An 18,430-nucleotide genomic window follows, 5' to 3' on the forward strand; every position below is an offset into this window, starting at 1 on the left:
CCACCACCCACCTCACTTAAACAATGCACGAACCCCACTCCACCCCACTTAACCAGCCCAACAACCCTTTCCCTCCCTCTCGCCCACTCACTCCACCTAGTCCGCCTGTGAAACAACCAGCCTACACTAACCAATCCACCCACCCAGTTACCAACCTACCAATCCGCATATCATGCTCCACAAGTCAGATGACTCTCAATTCAACACACACACACACACACACACACACACACACACACACACACACACACACACACACACAGGCGGGGTGGATTTCCTTACACGAAAGATGAGTCTCACCGCTTAACTCAGTCTGTCGATAGAAAATAGTACCGGGTACTCTTTACAGGGAGTTTGCCAGGCCGTAGATAAGGGGCTTCATTCCGGCTACATACACATGATTTTATGCGATATAAGTAAATATGGTGCTCAAGCTAAACAGGGAATTTTTCCTTTGGCTGATGACGAAGGAGTTTATTTATCCCAGGATAACGTCTCGTTGGACAAAATGAAAGATGGGTTTTATTCTGGGTAACGCCAGTTGACTTTTTCAAATAATTTGTCAGGCCGCGTAACTTTTGTTAGATGCCTTATGTTCGCTTGTTTTTCTCTCTCTGGTGGTTGGCACCTGGAGATTTTTGGCGAACTCATAAGTATTTTTCTCATTAACTGGATATTTCTCTCTGGACAGAGAGGCAAATTACTTTCTTAAGCACAGCTTTTTGTTAAATCAACAGCATTTATCTCCTAATTCATTATTCCAACGAAAGCAATCCTATATATATATATATATATATATATATATATATATATATATATATATATATATATATATATATATATATATATATATATATATATATATATATATATATATATATATATATATATATATATATATATATATATATATATATATATATATAGGGTCTAGAATGCGAGCTGTTTGCGGAATCGTTTAATCTCACCCAGTTGGTAAAGCAACCAACCAGAATACCTGATAATCCTGACCATAATGCCCATCACTTGGATTTATTCTTGACAAATAATCCAGATCAACACAGGATAGAGGCACTGTCACCACTTGGATCCTCTGACTACAATCTCATCAAAGCCTCATTAGTTAACCCTCCTACACCTCCCCATTCCGAACCTGTCAGGGTGACCCGATGGCACTTTGACAGGGCAGACTGGGATGGATTTAGAAATTATCTTGCTGATGTTCCATGGCAGTCTTTCTTCTCTAGTGATCCCAATTCTACCCAGTCCCACATTTGTGACTTAATACTAGCTGGTATGGATTTATTCATACCAAGTCAACAATTCACTAAAAGATCAAACTCTCCAAAATGGTTTGATGGCAATTGTGCCAGAGCAACAGCCCAAAAGTCATTAGCATATAACTCTTACTTAAAATCAAAAACACCTGAATCACTCTCCCAATTTAAAATTGCCAGAAATCATGCAAAAGCTGTATTAAAACTATCTAAATCAAACTTTCTTCAAAAGCAAGCATCAAAACAACTTAACAACCCTAATGTCAATAGAATATTCTGGTCAACTCTTAATTCCTTCAATAATAACTTTAACAAGTCATCTTCCATTCCCCCACTAAAATCTTCAGATGGCAATATTACAAATGACCCACGTGGGAAAGCAGATATCTTTGCTAGTACCTTTGCAAGAAACTCTACCATAGATGATACCAGCCAGAATGTCTCAGTACTGGAACTTGATTCTCCCGAAATTGCCCCACTTAAAATACAGACAAGATTTGTAAAATCCATCCTAGACAATTTACTTACCAACAAAGCCCCAGGTCCAGATGGAATTCCGCCAATTGTTTTGAAAAAGTGTTCCCCTGAACTTGCCTCTGTCCTAGCTAAATTATTCAGACTATGCATACGTACTTCTTTATTCCCAAATCCATGGAAAGAAGCCAATATCCACCCAGTTCCGAAGAAAGGAAGTTCGTCTGACCCCTCCAATTACAGACCAATAGCTATCACATCTTCTCTTGGTAAGGTATTTGAAACTTTAATTAATAAGCATATTGTTAAACATCTTGAATCCAACAATTTAATTAATGATAGACAATACGGTTTTCGCCACGAAAGATCCACCATTGACATACTCAATCTCTTAACTCATACCATCCATCAATCAATTGATCTTTTTGGAGAAACTCATGCAGTAGCTCTTGATATCTCTAAAGCTTTCGACAGAGTATGGCACCGTTCCTGCTCTCCAAACTCCTTGCTATGGACTAACGTCTTTTGTTCCTTTGATTTCTTCTTATCTTAGTGACAGGAAAATAAGAGTAAAAGTAGATGATGTATATTCGAATTTCCACTCAATTAACGCCGGCGTGCCACAGGGATCAGTTCTGGCGCCAACCCTATTTCTGGTTCATATTAATGATCTCTTATCTGTCACTCACAATCCCATTCACTCATATGCAGATGACTCAACACTACATAGTTCATTCACACTCAGACATCCATTTACAAAGTCTAATATCTCTACCTGTCAACTCAGTACAGCCATCTCCATAAATCAAGATCTATCTAAAATCAGTGAATGGGGACAAAACAACCTTGTCTCTTTTAATGCTAGTAAAACTAAATATATACAGTTTACTAATAGACAGATATTGCCAGATTCGTACATTACCTTCAGTGCTACTAATATTCCCATCTCCAAAAGTATTGAAATTCTTGGTGTCTCACTTAACAGTGCCCTCAGCTGGACCTCTCATGTCAGATCACTTGCTAAAACCGCCTCAAAGAAACTTTTATTATTGTGCAGAGTCCGTAACTTCTTCGCCGATGAGCAGTTAGCTATAATTTATAAGAGTCATGTGTGCTCTCAGCTTGAATATTGCTCACCCTTGTGGAATGGTTGTGGAGAGGTTGCATTAAGACAACTAGACAAAATTCAGAATAAAGCTGTTAGAATCATTAACAACCCTGCCATTACATATAAACTACCTCCCCTGCAAGTAAGAAGGAATGTTGCCTCCCTTGCATTATTTTACAGATATTTTTTTGGCAAATGCTCAGACGAAGTTGCGTCCATGGTGCCACCTCTCCATGCCTTCCCTCGTGCTACACGGGCATCTGGTAGCGCTCATGACTGGAATGTCACTCAACCATATTGCAGAACTTCTGCCTATCAGAATTCTTTCATTCCCCGAACTGCATCTCTCTGGAACTCGCTTCCCCAGACTTGTTTTCCTCCAAATTTCAACCTATAACTGTTCAAGTCTAACTGTTACAGATATTTTATGAACAGAGGACACCAGTAATCTGGTGTATGGATTATTTTTTTTTCTCCATTTGTTTTTCCTTCCTCCGTTCTGTTATTAAAATATATAAAATATATATATATATATATATATATATATATATATATATATATATATATATATATATATATATATATATATATATATATATATATATATATTGTGGCAGATAGAAGGGTGCAAGGAATAAATGTGTTGGGAGAGTTGAATGATTCTTTGATCACGAAGGAGGAAGTGGAGAAGGCAGTAAAGGAGATGAAAACAGGGAAAGCTGCAGGTATCGATGGGTGTGCTGTGGAATGCCTGAAGGGTGGTGGAGTGACTATTGTTCACTGGTTAGTAAGATTATTGAATGTGTGCTTTGAGAAAGGTATGGTGCCAATTGACTGGGCAAGTGCTTGTGTGGTCCCGTTGTATAAAGGCAAGGGTGATAAGTATGAATGTACTAGCTTTAGGGGTATAAGTCTGTTGAGTGTTGTAGGTAAAGTGTATGGTAGAGTGTTAATTATGAGAGTTAGAGAGGGTACAGAGGGAGTGATTAGTGATGAGCAGTGTGGCTTTAGGAGAGGGAGGGGATGCGTTGATCAGGTGTTTGCTGTGAGACAAGTGTGTGAAAAGCATTTAGCGAAAGGCAAGGATGTGTTTTGGGCATTTATGGATTTAAAGAAAGCGTATGATAGAATTGATAGGGAGGCTTTGTGGACTGTTTTAAAATTGTATGGACTTGATGGTAGGTTACTAAAAGGGGTGAAAAGTTTTTATGTAAATAGTAGAGCGTGTGTAAGAGTGGGAAATGCTGTGAGTGATTGGTTTCCCGTGAGAGTGGGGCTGCGACAGGGATGTGTGTGATGTCGCCTTGGTTGTTTAATATTTACATGGATGGTGTTGTAAGGGAGGTGAATGCAAGAGTTTTAGGTGGTCTGAGTCTGGTAAATGTTGATGGAGGAGAGTGGAATCTGAAGCAACTGCTGTTTGCAGATGATACTGCATTGGTGACCGATTCAGAGGAGAAATTGAGACAGCTGGTAGAGGAGTTTGGAAGGGTGTGTGAAAGGAGGAAATTGAAAGTAAATGAGAATAAGAGTAAAGTGATGAAGTGTACGAGGTTGATAGATGGTAGGGGGATGAATATAGTTTTGAATGGTGAGTTGCTTGAGGAGGTAGATTGTTTTAAATATCTAGGGTCACATGTTGCTGTGGATGGAAGAATAGATGCAGAAGTGAAGTTTAGAATTAATGAAGTAGGAAAGGTGCTGGGAGGAATGAAAAAAGTGTTTAAATGTCGTTCGCTTAGAATGGATGTAAAGAGAAGGCTGTATGAGGGTGTTGTGGTACCGACTGCGTTATATGGGGCTGAAACATGGAATATGGGTGTAGCAGAGAGGAAAAGTTTGAATGTAATGGAGATGAGATGTCTGAGGAGTATGTGTGGAGTGACGCGTATGGATCGAGTGCGAAATGATGAAGTGCGAAGGAGAACTGGAGTTGTTCGGGAGATGGCTGGTAGAGTTGAGCAGAGGGTGTTGCAATGGTTTGGGCATATGGAGAGAATGGATAATGAGCGATTGGTGAAAAAGATAACTAGATCTGATGTGAGAGGTGTAAGACTGAGAGGAAGACCCAGTGTATTTGATTCCATATCCACTCAGTTGAGTAACCTTGACCTTGCCCTTGGCGATGAAATTACCATTTTGGGTGATTTTAACATACACAATGTTGAATGGTTATTGCATTCTGCCCGGACTGACGACGCTGGTCTGGAATGCGAGCTGTTTGCGGAATCGTTTAATCTCACCCAGTTGGTAAAGCAACCAACCAGAATACCTGATAATCCTGACCATAATGCCCATCTCTTGGATTTATTCTTGACAAATAATCCAGATCAATACAGGATAGAGGTACTGTCACCACTTGGATCTTCTGACCACAATCTCATCAAAGCCTCATTAGTTAACCCTCCTACATCTCCCCATTCCGAACCTGTCAGGGTGACCCGATGGCACTTTGACAGGGCAGACTGGGATGGATTTAGAAATTATCCTGCTGATGTTCCATGGCAGTCTTTCTTCTCTAGTGATCCCAATTCTACCCAGTCCCACATTTGTGACTTAATACTAGCTGGTATGGATTTATTCATACCAAGTCAATAATTCACTAAAAGATCAAACTCTCCAAAATGGTTTGATGGCAATTGTGCCAGAGCAACAGCCCAAAAGTCATTAGCATATAACTCTTACTTAAAATCAAAAACACCTGAATCACTCTCCCAATTTAAAATTGCTAGAAATCATGCAAAAGCTGTATTAAATCTATCTAAATCAAACTTTCTTCAAAAGCAAGCATCAAAACTACTTAACAACCCTAATGACAACAGAATATTCTGGTCAACTCTTAATTCTTTCAATAATAACTTTAACAAGTCATCTTCCATTCCCCCACTAAAATCTTCAGATGGCAATATTACAAATGACCCACGTGGGAAAGCAGATATCTTTGCTAGTACCTTTGCAAGAAACTCTACCATAGATGATACCAGCCAGAATGTCTCAGTACTGGAACTTGATTCTCCCGAAATTGCCCCACTTAAAATACAGACAAGATTTGTAAAATCCATCCTAGACAATTTACCTACCAACAAAGCTCCAGGTCCAGATGGAATTCCGCCAATTGTTTTGAAAAAGTGTTCCCCTGAACTTGCCTCTGTCCTAGCTAAATTATTCAGACTATGCATACGTACTTCTTTATTCCCAAATTCATGGAAAGAAGCCAATATCCACCCAGTTCCGAAGAAAGGAAGTTCGTCTGACCCCCTCCAATTACAGACCAATAGCTATCACATTTTCTCTTGGTAAGGTATTTGAAACTTTAATTAATAAGCATATTGTTAAACATCTTGAATCCAACAACTTAATTAATGATAGACAATACGGTTTTCGCCACGAAAGATCCACCATTGACATACTCAATCTCTTAACTCATACCATCCATCAATCAATTGATCTTTTTGGAGAAACTCATGCAGTAGCTCTTGATATCTCTAAAGCTTTCGACAGAGTATGGCACCGTTCCCTGCTCTCCAAACTCCCTTGCTATGGACTAACGTCTTTTGTTCCTTTGATTTCTTCTTATCTTAGTGACAGGAAAATAAGAGTAAAAGTAGATGATGTATATTCGAATTTCCACTCAATTAACGCTGGCGTGCCACAGGGATCAGTTCTGGCGCCAACCCTATTTCTGGTTCATATTAATGATCTCTTATCTGTCACTCACAATCCCATTCACTCATATGCAGATGACTCAACACTACATAGTTCATTCACACTCAGACATCCATTTACAAAGTCTAATATCTCTACCTGTCAACTCAATACAGCCATCTCCATAAATCAAGATCTATCTACAATCAGTGAATGGGGACAAAACAACCTTGTCTCTTTTAATGCTAGTAAAACTAAATATATACAGTTTACTAATAGACAGATATTGCCAGATTCGTACATTACCTTCAGTGCTACTAATATTCCCATCTCCAAAAGTATTGAAATTCTTGGTGTCTCACTTAACAGTGCCCTCAGCTGGACCTCTCATGTCAGATCACTTGCTAAAACCGCCTCAAAGAAACTTGGATTATTGTACAGAGTCCGTAACTTCTTCGCCGATGAGCAGTTAGCTATAATTTATAAGAGTCATGTGCGCTCTCAGCTTGAATATTGCTCACCCTTGTGGAATGGTTGTGGAGAGGTTGCATTAAGACAACTAGACAAAATTCAGAATAAAGCTGTTAGAATCATTAACAACCCTGCCATTACATATAAACTACCTCCCCTGCAAGTAAGAAGGAATGTTGCCTCCCTTGCATTATTTTACAGATATTTTTTTGGCAAATGCTCAGACGAAGTTGCGTTCATGATGCCACCTCTCCATGCCTTCCCTCGTGCTACACGGGCATCTGGTAACGCTCATGACTGGAATGTCACTCAACCACATTGCAGAACTTCTGCCTATCAGAATTCTTTCATTCCCCGAACTGCATCTCTCTGGAACTCGCTTCCCCAGAGTTGTTTTCCTCCAAATTTCAACCTACAACTGTTCAAGTCTAACTGTTACAGATATTTTATGAACAGAGGACACCAGTAATCTGGTGTATGGATTATTTTTTTTTCTCCATTTGTTTTTCCTTCCTCCGTTCTGTTATTTAAAAAAAAAAAAAAAAAAATAGGATGGATGGACAGTGTGAAGAGAGCGCTGGATGCGAGAGGGATGTCTGTTGAGCAAGGAAGAGTGGCTGTGCGTGACAGAAATAAATGGAGAGAAATTGTGAATGAATAAGTGATGACGCAGCCCTGAGGGGATATTCTCCCGCATTTGGTCTGATCAGCTAGTCAGGTCAGGTGCGGGTAAGGGGATGGGTCTGTTATGATGTGGCAGGGGTAAACCAGTTCTGCTGTCGGGCCCTGCTGTGGATGTCACTGCTTGCATTGCGCAGTTGACCCTTGTGCGGTGTGATGCGGTGAGGATCTGTCCGTTCTCCCCTTTGGGGCTAAGATGCGAATGAATGTGTTTGAATGGATGAGTAAATGGAGAGTGAGTCGTCCTGTCTCGGCTACCTCCCTTTCCTTGGGGGAAGCAGCCTAGGTATATAGATAGATAGATAGATAGATATTATATATATATTATATATATATATATATATATATATTATATATATATATATATATTATATTATATATATATATATATATATATATATATATATATATATATATATATATATATATATATATATATATATATATCACAAAGCAAGGGAAGTTTTAGTGACTGATGGAAGAAATACACTGTGGCCTGTTTTCAATGGATCACAGGAATCCAGGGTTTCTCATCCCTTGCATTTCCCCGCGCCAGTGTGCCTCCACCTCATTATTCCAAAATTCACAGTCACCCACCATACACGCTCTCTCTCTCTCTCTCTCTCTCTCTCTCTCTCTCTCTCTCTCTCTCTCTCTCCTATTAACAAATGAATGCTTCGAGCTTGTTCACTCTGTGTTCGCTGGTTCAGACCTACAGGAAGTCTTGGAGTGGAACTAAATATACATACTTATCACTTGCTTGGCTCTATACGAAAAAACAAGTTATTAAATAATCAGTATGATATATTCGTGTTATCAGAGTCAAACCTTCAAAGTATATATTACTATTGCTTTATCCATTAGTACAAGACCAAAGCTGAAGGAATATTTTTCGACAGAAATGCATCGAAGGCAACTTCTGTACTCGTGAATGCGACGTGCCACATACACAGGTTGGCTGGACGAGGGTGGTTAAGATCTCCTATCCGCAATAGTACCTCCCCTATCAGAAAGTACTATAGCACCAAACAGGCCTTACCCAAAATTAAATGAAGAGTGTTTACTAGCGCTAAAACAGCATAACATAAACATATACCTGAAAAGACATGAAAACTGTTATAAAGAGCTGCAACATCAAAAATCCTTACCAGAAATAAAGCGAAGACTGGTTTGAGTGACTCGTGAAGGTGTGTTGAAGGTGGATGGGCTAATTCTCGGTGTCACTAACCATGGAAAAACTGCCACTTTTCACCAGATTATTTAATTTTCAAAACTCCGGTCATTTTATGTGCCCTCTTTGTACTAAAAGGAAGGGATAAATTATAACTATTATTTTACTTACTGCTACAAGGAAGAGAGGCTGTACTATAGTCAAATAGAAAAAAAAAAAAATGGTGAGCTGAGTCTACCATCTTAGTATTGGGACGGTTATTATTCTTTCCTTCCTTAAATATCGATAAGCTTTATTTTTACATCCATTTCAGGTATTTGTCAATCAAAACAAAAATAGTGTTACGAGAAACATGTAAAGATTCTTAGTTAAGAAAGAGTAGCACGACACGGCTGAAGATCGTACGTTACGATCAAAAACAATAACAAACTCACGTGTGTCTACTGTCCAGCCGGACCTGCTGTGTATTCACGACACGGCTGAAGATCGTACATTACGATCATAAACAATAACAAACTCACGTGTGTCTACTGACCCGCTGAACCTGCTGTATAAAGATCATGGAAAACTGTTGCCGAGAAATATGGTCGGTGCCTAGACTGAGCATCGGTACGCATCATCTGCTGAGTGTCGGCTGCGACTGGGTGCATCGAACTGTGGGGAAACTCGCGAATTGTGAGGCAACTCGGAAACTTTTTTTCTCGCATGAAAAATGAAGCGTTGAAGTAAAATGCGTCCAAATACAAGGACTTACTGTATGTATACACGGATGTATGTATGTATGCATCAAAGGTGGGCACCTCAAACGAAAATTCACTTCCACAATGCAAATCTGCAAACTAAAAAAAAATGCCTCCTGGAACCGCAAATCCGCATAATTATTTGAATGAGCAGTTCTGCAAATGCAAACCATTTTTAACCTTTTACTTACCCCGGCATCAGCTTCATTTTATTCTGTATACCATTTGAAGATTATTACCCGTCCCCACCCCGGAGGGGTTCGGTTTGCCTGTCTGTCTGTGTCTGTGTGTTTGCTAACGACTTTACGCAAAAACTGCTGGTGTGATTTTGGCTAAAATTACAGGGATGATGAGCTATTACCTTCTGATCACCTGATTCAATTTTGGGTCAAACTGGGCCAAGGCCCAAGCTGTAGGCCCAAAAAATGAAAAGGAAAAAAAATGGCCATAACTCTTTTCAAATTCGCCATATCAATATGAAACCAAAACATAAAAGTGCATCTTTCAAATCTGCATCGTATAACATGCCTCACATCAGGAGGGTCACCCCTCAGTTAGCGGTAGGACGGTCAATGTCAGGTGGATAGGGCCTAAAATTTCAAATGGGCATAAAGTCGTCAGATTTCACCCGATTTACTTCAAATTTGACACGTGACATCTCTGACTATATATCCTGTTGTGTTTATACGTTAGCGCTAAAATGACTGCCGGGGATGGGTTTACTGTGCCTTGGCACCGCTTCTTGTATTAAGTTTAGGGTGATATTTTTCAAAATGAAGGGGTTAAAAATCATCTCTAGTTTCTTAGCCACTACAATTGTATCTTTATTTACTCTACCGACCAACGCTGGGAGACTTTACGAAGTTTGGAAATCGTCTAATGAATGGGATATATAAAATTATACTCATAGTAAAACAAATATATATTTCATTTATTATTATAATTATATTACTGTAGACTGTGCCTACAACACAACAAGGGTAAATCCTTCACTATTGTATATAAATGAATTAAATTATTACACTTCACAGCTCACAACTGACAAGTCGACACATCAGTCCACCTCTGTTCCTCAGCTCTAACCTCCTCAGCCCTCACTCCTTGGTGACAGCCAGACTCCTCCAAGAACTGAGACAATTCCAACATTAGGATATCTATCTGTCTGTCTATCTATTTATATTGATACACGGGGAAAGGTGGTTATCTGGTAAGGAAAATGGTAAAATTGTGTTTTCATTTTTGTTTTGTTTTGTTTAATCTGTTATTTAACTAATGATTTTTTTTTGTGTGTGTGATTGAAATAATGGCACTGGCAATGCTATAAGTGTGACAAATTTGAAATTTAGACTAAAGGTAATATTCTATGAGTACTGGGAGGCTTCGTAGCACATCTTTGCACTTTTCATCTTGTCATTCGCTTGTATGCTAACAGGTCTTTCTAGTATCGATGTAGTTTACATCAGTAGCATACATTATAACATCTGAGAAACTGGAAAATAAGTTGATCTTGAAAAATGTTTTATATATATATTTTTTTTTGCTGGGTGAAAAAACATCTTTGCTGGCTTTTGTTCTTAGATTCTTAATTCTTACCCTCTTCCCAGAAAGCACATGCAGTACAGTATATCACTAAACTAATGTAGTGCAGAACCCTCCAATGTAAAGCAGAATACGATTTGCTGTGACGATGTTATGCTTTAGTACTTAATTACGAGTACGAACGTTGCCCCCTCGTGGCTTATACCCATTTTCATTCCTTTCCTGAGACCTTGGAATGAAGCCAATAAATACCAAAAGGAGATGAATCTAATCTTCAGCCGTCCCCTCTCTCTCTCTCTCTCTCTCTCTCTCTCTCTCTCTCTCTCTCTCTCTCTCTCTCTCTCTCTCTCTCTCTCTCTCTCTCTCTCTCTCTCTCTCTCTCTGAATGAATGAATCACAAAATTTTCGTACAAAATTTCATCGTCATCATCATCATCATCCGGACCTCGTTTCCCACTCTAGGGCAGGGTGAGGAGTAGCAATGTCCAGACAGCCCAAATTTGCCCAGTCCAATGGGCTACACTTCCATTCACTCATCATTCAAGCCCCCGGAACCCTGGCTCTATCGGATATGCCAAAAACATTCACCAAGTTTGGTAGCTTCACATAAACATATCCGACAGAGTCAGTCCGGACGCTGCCACGTTCAAAAGGGGTGCCAGATCCCTGATCATGCACCTCTCACAACATTCATCCAGCCAGCTCGATCTCTTGTCAGTTCCCTAGCTTCACCGACTTCAAACCTCTCTTCCTCACACACTCATCCACCATATCTCTCCATCTTCTCCTTGGCTACATCGCTTACTCCCTCCTTCGAATTTGCTCAGATATACCTTTTTCACCACTATCGTTATCCATTCTCTCCACACGACCATACCATATCAATGCACTCTCTTCGATTCTGGTGTCCACCAACTTCCTCACTTCACATCTTTCACGAATCACTTTATTTCGTATCCTATCCACCCACTGTACTCCACATACATTCCTCAGCAGTCCCATCTCCACTGCTCTTACTTTTGACGTTTCATTTTCATGCCATACCACAGTCTCACATCCATATGTTAAATTTGGCACTAACACTCTTTCATGTAAGCCTCATGCAGCTGCAACACTCAAGCCTCTGTTGCTTATCAAGGCCTTCATTGCACCGGCTACTTTGCTTCCCTGTGTCACTCTACTTTCAACTTCTTTTGCACATTTTCCTCTTTACTGTCACTGTACCGAGATATTGGAACTCTGACCCATTCCAGTCTCCATTCACAGCAACATCGCACTGGGAGTCACCTTCTCTCTCAGTAACCATCACTTTACTCTTTTCTACATTTACTCTCAAGGCACGACGCTCACAGACATCAGCAAAACTTTGCACTAGCCTACTAAGTTCTTGTCCGGTATTTGCAAGCAGTACTGCATCATCAGCATACAACAAATTTGAGATATTCCATCCATCACCATTCATTACCATCACCATCCCCCTTTCCATTACTCGTGTTTTTACTTCTCTCATCACCTCATCCATATATATGTTGAACAACCATGGGGACATCACAAAAATGTACGATAATAAAAAATTCTATTGTATATTCTACCGAAGGTGAATTTATCATATATATACGATGTTTATCAAACATAATTATGGCAACAGTGTGTGAGTGGCGGCCGGCGCCGGCAAACCAGCAACTCACGCAGATGCCGCCTGCCGACTAGGCCACGTACGTACATGTTTGCGGACAGATCTGCATTTGCGGAAGTGCTTCAGCAAACACAAAACTTTGTTACAAACGCAAATCCGCAAAACGAAATCACACTTCCACAATTGCGGAACTTGTTTGCAGAAGAGATTGTGGGAGTGCCCAGCTCTAGTATGCATGTACTGAATGAATGTACGTATGTATGAGTGTATATGTTTATACAGTATCCTGCACCGTATGTATGCATGTACTCGTATGTATATATTTATCTATGTATGATTGCATGCATGTGTGTATGTATCTGTTGTGCATGGATGTGTATGTATGTACGTATGTATGTTTGAGTGTGTGTATGTATGCGTATGCATAGATGCGTGTGTATGTATATATGTATGTATAATGAATTTAAATGAGTGTATGTATGTATCTAGGTATGTGCATGCCTGTTATTTATTTATGCATGCATGTGTCTAAGTAAACATGCATGCGTGTGTTTCTGTATTCATTTATGTATGCATGGATGCATATGTGTAAGGATGTATGTATATATAAAGTATATATGTATGTATGTGTACAAGAGTGTGCATAATTGTAGAATATATGTATGTAAGTGTGTATGTATATCTGTTTGTGTAATTGTGCGTATGTATGTATATACAGTATGTATGAATGTGTGTAGTGGACTTTGGCTGGCATGATGGTAACGAACGCTGTGTGCTTAGAGTGATGTTGTACAATGCAGATCCAGAGTGAGGTTCATGGAGTCTAGCCCCCCAACCCCCTTCCGTCTTTTTATGCCTCCACTCACCTATGATGGAGCAGACATCATGTGATTGGTCTGTTCATCCATGCGTGCGTGGGTGCGTGCTTACTTGGGTCCATGCGTCCTTAAAACCATTGCGAGAGCGATACCTCTTGAATCCATTGACAGATTTCCACCAAACTTTTGTCAGTGATGCAATATGAAATGACGAAGTGATAAGTCGGAAGGGTCAGGGTCATATAAGGTTGACTTAGTTTATTTTTGGTCTCATTTCAACCCCAAACGAACACTGTCATTGAGGCTGTATGGTTAGTCCGTGAGCAAGGGTTGGCGGAGGCATACCGAGCTACGGTATGCTTTACGTCGAGAGCTGAGAGCCCCAGTTTTCGGCGTTTCGTTTATTCATTATTTTCTAAATGTGACATATTCTTTCCTGCAACAGTTATGAACAATTATTAAACAACAACCAGTTATACATGTCTAAAAAAACTGCTTATCGTAGAATTCGTCCTATTGATTAGGATTTTTAAGTTTATATTTGTAAAACAAGCTGTGATAATGTGTACATAGATTTTTTTTTTGGTTGATTCTGTTTTGTCAATGCGTGATTATCGTCAGTGTATAAAATCAAAATGAAGAACCCTTCGTTATCAAATGCTCTCTCTGCCCGTGCGATGGGTGAACTGCACACGCCCTAGTTGGTGGAGGGAGTGTACATGTTTTATGAGAGTGAAGTGGCGCTTGTATCTGATAAGGGCTGGTGTTGTGGTGCTGTGATGGTGTACAGGTGACGGACCTTGGTGGGCGTGCTGGTGGTCGGAGTGGTGGCGGCTCTAGATTTGAAGGGTGATCTATGACCCTCCGGTAGGTGCTTCAGTAGATCTATCACTTCCACAAAGCCGGGAACAAGGGGTGGCACCACCTCCTCACTCTCTACCTCGTTTCGAAGACCTTTGAGAGAAATACCGAGAAGAGAAGCGTGTGAACTCTGGGTTAGTAAAAACTGTAACACAGGCAATGGCACATCCTAATATCATTATTACAATCAGACATAGTGAAGAACCCAGTCTGAAACTCAGGTGCTTTACACAAAAGTTGGCTGGTCTTTTAAAAGGTTAGGTCGAAACCTCATAAACGGCTCATCGTGCAAAATGTGAAATAGTGCAACATCGTTCTTAGTGTATTATAGCAGAGGGACATACTTTCCTCTGGGCTAAGCACACAATTATATTCTGCCCACTGAAAAATACTAGCAACGTACTATGGCTCGCTATATAACACAAGTGTATGCTGAATATCAAATTAATTTTCTTACAGCTGAACCTTAAGTAATAAGAAATTTATGTAAGAAAAGAGTAATTTTTAAATATTATATTCACGAGAAGCGTATAAATAAAATTTCTTACCAGTATTGCCGTTGGTATATTTCCTTGTCTGATTTATACTTTGCTGTAACAGTGTCAGAAACTGGAATTACTAATACAATGACATTCTAAACTGGCTGTTTTGTATCAGGCTTACCCCTATATTAAAATATGTTATGACTGGATCCAAAAGACTGAGGGAAAAAGTCAGTTACTGGCAGACACACCTAATTATTTTATGCTAAATAATTATTTTCCAGAACACCTTTAGTTGTCTGGTTTCTCTGTGTGTAACAATTTATATCTTTCGAACAAACACGTCATTTAGACGTGGTCTAGCTGGACTGTATGCAAAAGTTGCCCACCTTTTTGGAATTTGCAATTTACCTTCCTCTTTTAGGAGACAAATTAGAAGCTGAGAGATGTTTGCAAAGGCAGACAACAAAGGTGCCTAGTAATGTCTGTACCACCACGTGAATTCATCTCTCTCCAGCATCGCAGATACTGCTGATTGTATGTAATGTAAATCTCTAACCTCAGTACTTATCGCTGGAAAAGTCAAACGTTTATAATTTATTACCTGAATAATTTTACGCGAAGCATTTTATAATTCTTTACCTAAATAATATCACTAGATGTATAACTTGTCCACTGCGTGAACTGGCATACATCAGGGCTATTCCCACTGTTCCTGCAAGAACTATCATTACACATCAATGTTTTGTGTCAAACTCATAATTATGGCGTACTAGCAGGGAACCAGCACTGCCTGGGTAAGAAAAAATATACGTAACAGCATTGCCTGGGAACCTGGGGGACTATCCCTAGTGGGAGACGATCCCTGGGATCCTATTTTACACATTGTATCTTCTGTATTTTCTTCCTTGCGTCCATTCTTCCAGAAATGTATTTCCTATGGACCTATTCAAACCCTGAACCTATTCAGCCATGGATATATTTTCCCACAATCCACCCATCCACCCATCCCATCCACTCAGCTGACCCACCGACCTATTTTCCCACTACCCATCCACCAACCATACCCCACCCAACAACTCATCCACACTCGCCAATACAACCTCCCCACCCACTCACCCACCCATGCTTTCCTACCCTGCCCCACCCAACAACTCACCCACATTCACTCATACATCCTTCCCACCTACTCACCCACCTATGCTTTCCTACCCTGCCCACCACACCCACCCACCTACCCAACTCTGCCCCACCACACCCACCCACCTACACAACTCTGCCCCACCACACCCACCTACATATACTTCACCTGCCCTGCCAAGACGCCCTCCCACCCACCCACCCAGTCACCCACACTCATTCCTCCATCCTCCCCCTACAACCCGCCCACCCACTGTGGCCCATCTTACAGTATCACACCCACCCATCCATCCTCCTCCTACAACCCGTCCACCCACTTTGGCCCATCCTATGCTATCACACCCTCCCACCTACCTAACCCTGTTCTCCTGACCCACCCACCTCATTCACCTGTACAGAAGCTGCCCACCTACCCAACCCGTTTTATTATTCAAATGGCTATAGGGGACATTTGTATTTCTATGATAGTAGGCTGCCAGTCTGAACCATGTAAACTTGATTGGTGACTTGATTAGTTCTAATGTTGGCCAACAGGTGCACCATTTCAGACATTTTAAACCTAAAAGAAAATTCTGGTAAATAGTTACCCTTATTAAGCTCCATTGGAACCCTCTAGAACTATCTCCCTTAGATTACACAGCAGACAAACACAAAGGCAGACACATTTTCAAAAGTATAGGTAAGATACTGGTAGTTTCCCCCAAACCACTGTATCCGTACTTGAGATGGTTGAGGTGATGGAGCCAGAGGATGAGCCATCGCCTTCGTAAGAATACGTCCTAAGGTCCTCGTTAGGCAGGATCACCGTTGAGTCAGGCTTGACGTCGGGAGGAAAGAGCTGAAATTCCACCACCACTGCACTCACACCTCCACCACAACCTCCGCTGCCAACGTTACGACCACTATTGCTACCATCATCACATACCTTCCCCTCGCTTGTTGAACCTGAATGGCAACAGCGACTAAAACATATTTAGATATTTGAAAAATTCACACACCTTGTACAGAGGCTTAAACAGATTCTTAAGCAGAGATATTGTCAGAGTTGCTTCTGAATTCGTAAGTTTAAAATTACTTAACGCATTTACGAATGAACAAGTCAAGGACAGGTTTACCTTTCTTGATGTTTTCAACTGTCTGGTCCGTCTTTCTGTTTAGCTTAAGGAACTCCATCACTGAGTCTTGACTGTGGTCATCAGTGGAATATCCTCCCCCTTTCCTGCCTCTGCTTTCAGTCCCACTCCCTCCCGCACTTTTGATGTTGACGATGCTTCCCTCTCCTACTTCCTTTTCCTGCAGCCTCGCCCGAGTGACTCGCAGATGATGTAGTCGAACAGACAGTATCACACCCAACATCACTGAAAAAAAAATGTGGCAAATTTGTCTTGTTTTGTTTCTACTAGGATAGCGCTATCGTGAGACAACAAAATGAAATAAGAATTTCATGAATACAGCTGTCCATATTCGAAGAGGGTTATGTGGTTTCAGCACCAATGAAAATCACTTGCCCTATGGAATACCAAAATTTTAAGGTACCTGCCCAACACCCGCGAAATATATCCCTTGTCTGCATTCTTTAAAAACTGTAAACATGGTCGACATCCGGACTTTCACAATAGCAATGCCTACACCTAAAGAATTATGGATATACAGTATAATTTACACTAATCTACACTTATAGAATTTAGCCATATGCATCATACAAAGTGAAATGAAAGAAATGCTATACTGTATGGTGTAGACTTTGAGGATTAATTCTAGGTATGTACAGTACAAACTTTTCAACTTTGATAGCACAAACTCTACAACTATGCACCTGTCAAAAATTTTTGATGACATGCTGATTATAACCAATGAAGATAGTAGGAAAATTGCACCTGTATTATAGTTCATGCTTTATCTCCCCCCCCAAAAAAAAAAAAAAAAAGTGTCTCACATATCATTCGTATAAGTATTTATGAAAGAATCAGTCAAAATAATAAGAAAATGTGGAACATAAAAAAGTTTTAATCTAAACTAAGGAGATTCATTATCGAGAAAAAGAAATCGTTTATGTCACGAAATGCCTTAGCTCTCTCTCTCTCTCTCTCTCTCTCTCTCTCTCTATGTGTATATATATATATATATATATATATATATATATATATATATATATATATATATATTGTTACATAGCCTATGATTTCATCATCCTTTGTGTAATTTTAACGCACAGTATGCTGCATGTTTGATCACGAGCGTGTTCTGCCTCAGTCCCCCCCTTCTACCGTTATAGTAGAGTAAGTCGTCCTTTCTGTTGTTCAGAGCAGGATTGTCAGCTCTTTGTCCCCTATGGCTTCATTTGCACGTCCTTCTTACAAGTTGTATCAAGCTCTGCCGGCCCCTTT

At 40.1% G+C, this 18,430-nt stretch overlaps 1 protein-coding gene across 1 annotated transcript in view; it reads right to left on the bottom strand.

The window, feature by feature from the left end:
- Window positions 1-14,284: 14,284 nt before the first annotated feature.
- Window positions 14,285-18,430, bottom strand: part of LOC145408996 (putative neural-cadherin 2) — a 364,003-nt gene continuing 359,857 nt past the window's right edge. Inside the window, exons 24-26 of the mRNA XM_080279567.1 lie at window positions 17,159-17,401; window positions 16,764-16,988; window positions 14,285-14,514 (exon numbers count right to left, since the gene is read on the bottom strand). Coding sequence (XP_080135693.1) covers window positions 14,285-14,514; window positions 16,764-16,988; window positions 17,159-17,401 — 698 coding nt within the window. The remainder of the gene's footprint in view (window positions 14,515-16,763; window positions 16,989-17,158; window positions 17,402-18,430) is intronic.

Source organism: Coenobita brevimanus, chromosome 79 (assembly GCF_032717465.1).
Source record: "Coenobita brevimanus isolate Jiangsu-jjx chromosome 79, ASM3271746v2, whole genome shotgun sequence".
NCBI classification, from domain to species: domain Eukaryota; kingdom Metazoa; phylum Arthropoda; class Malacostraca; order Decapoda; family Coenobitidae; genus Coenobita; species Coenobita brevimanus.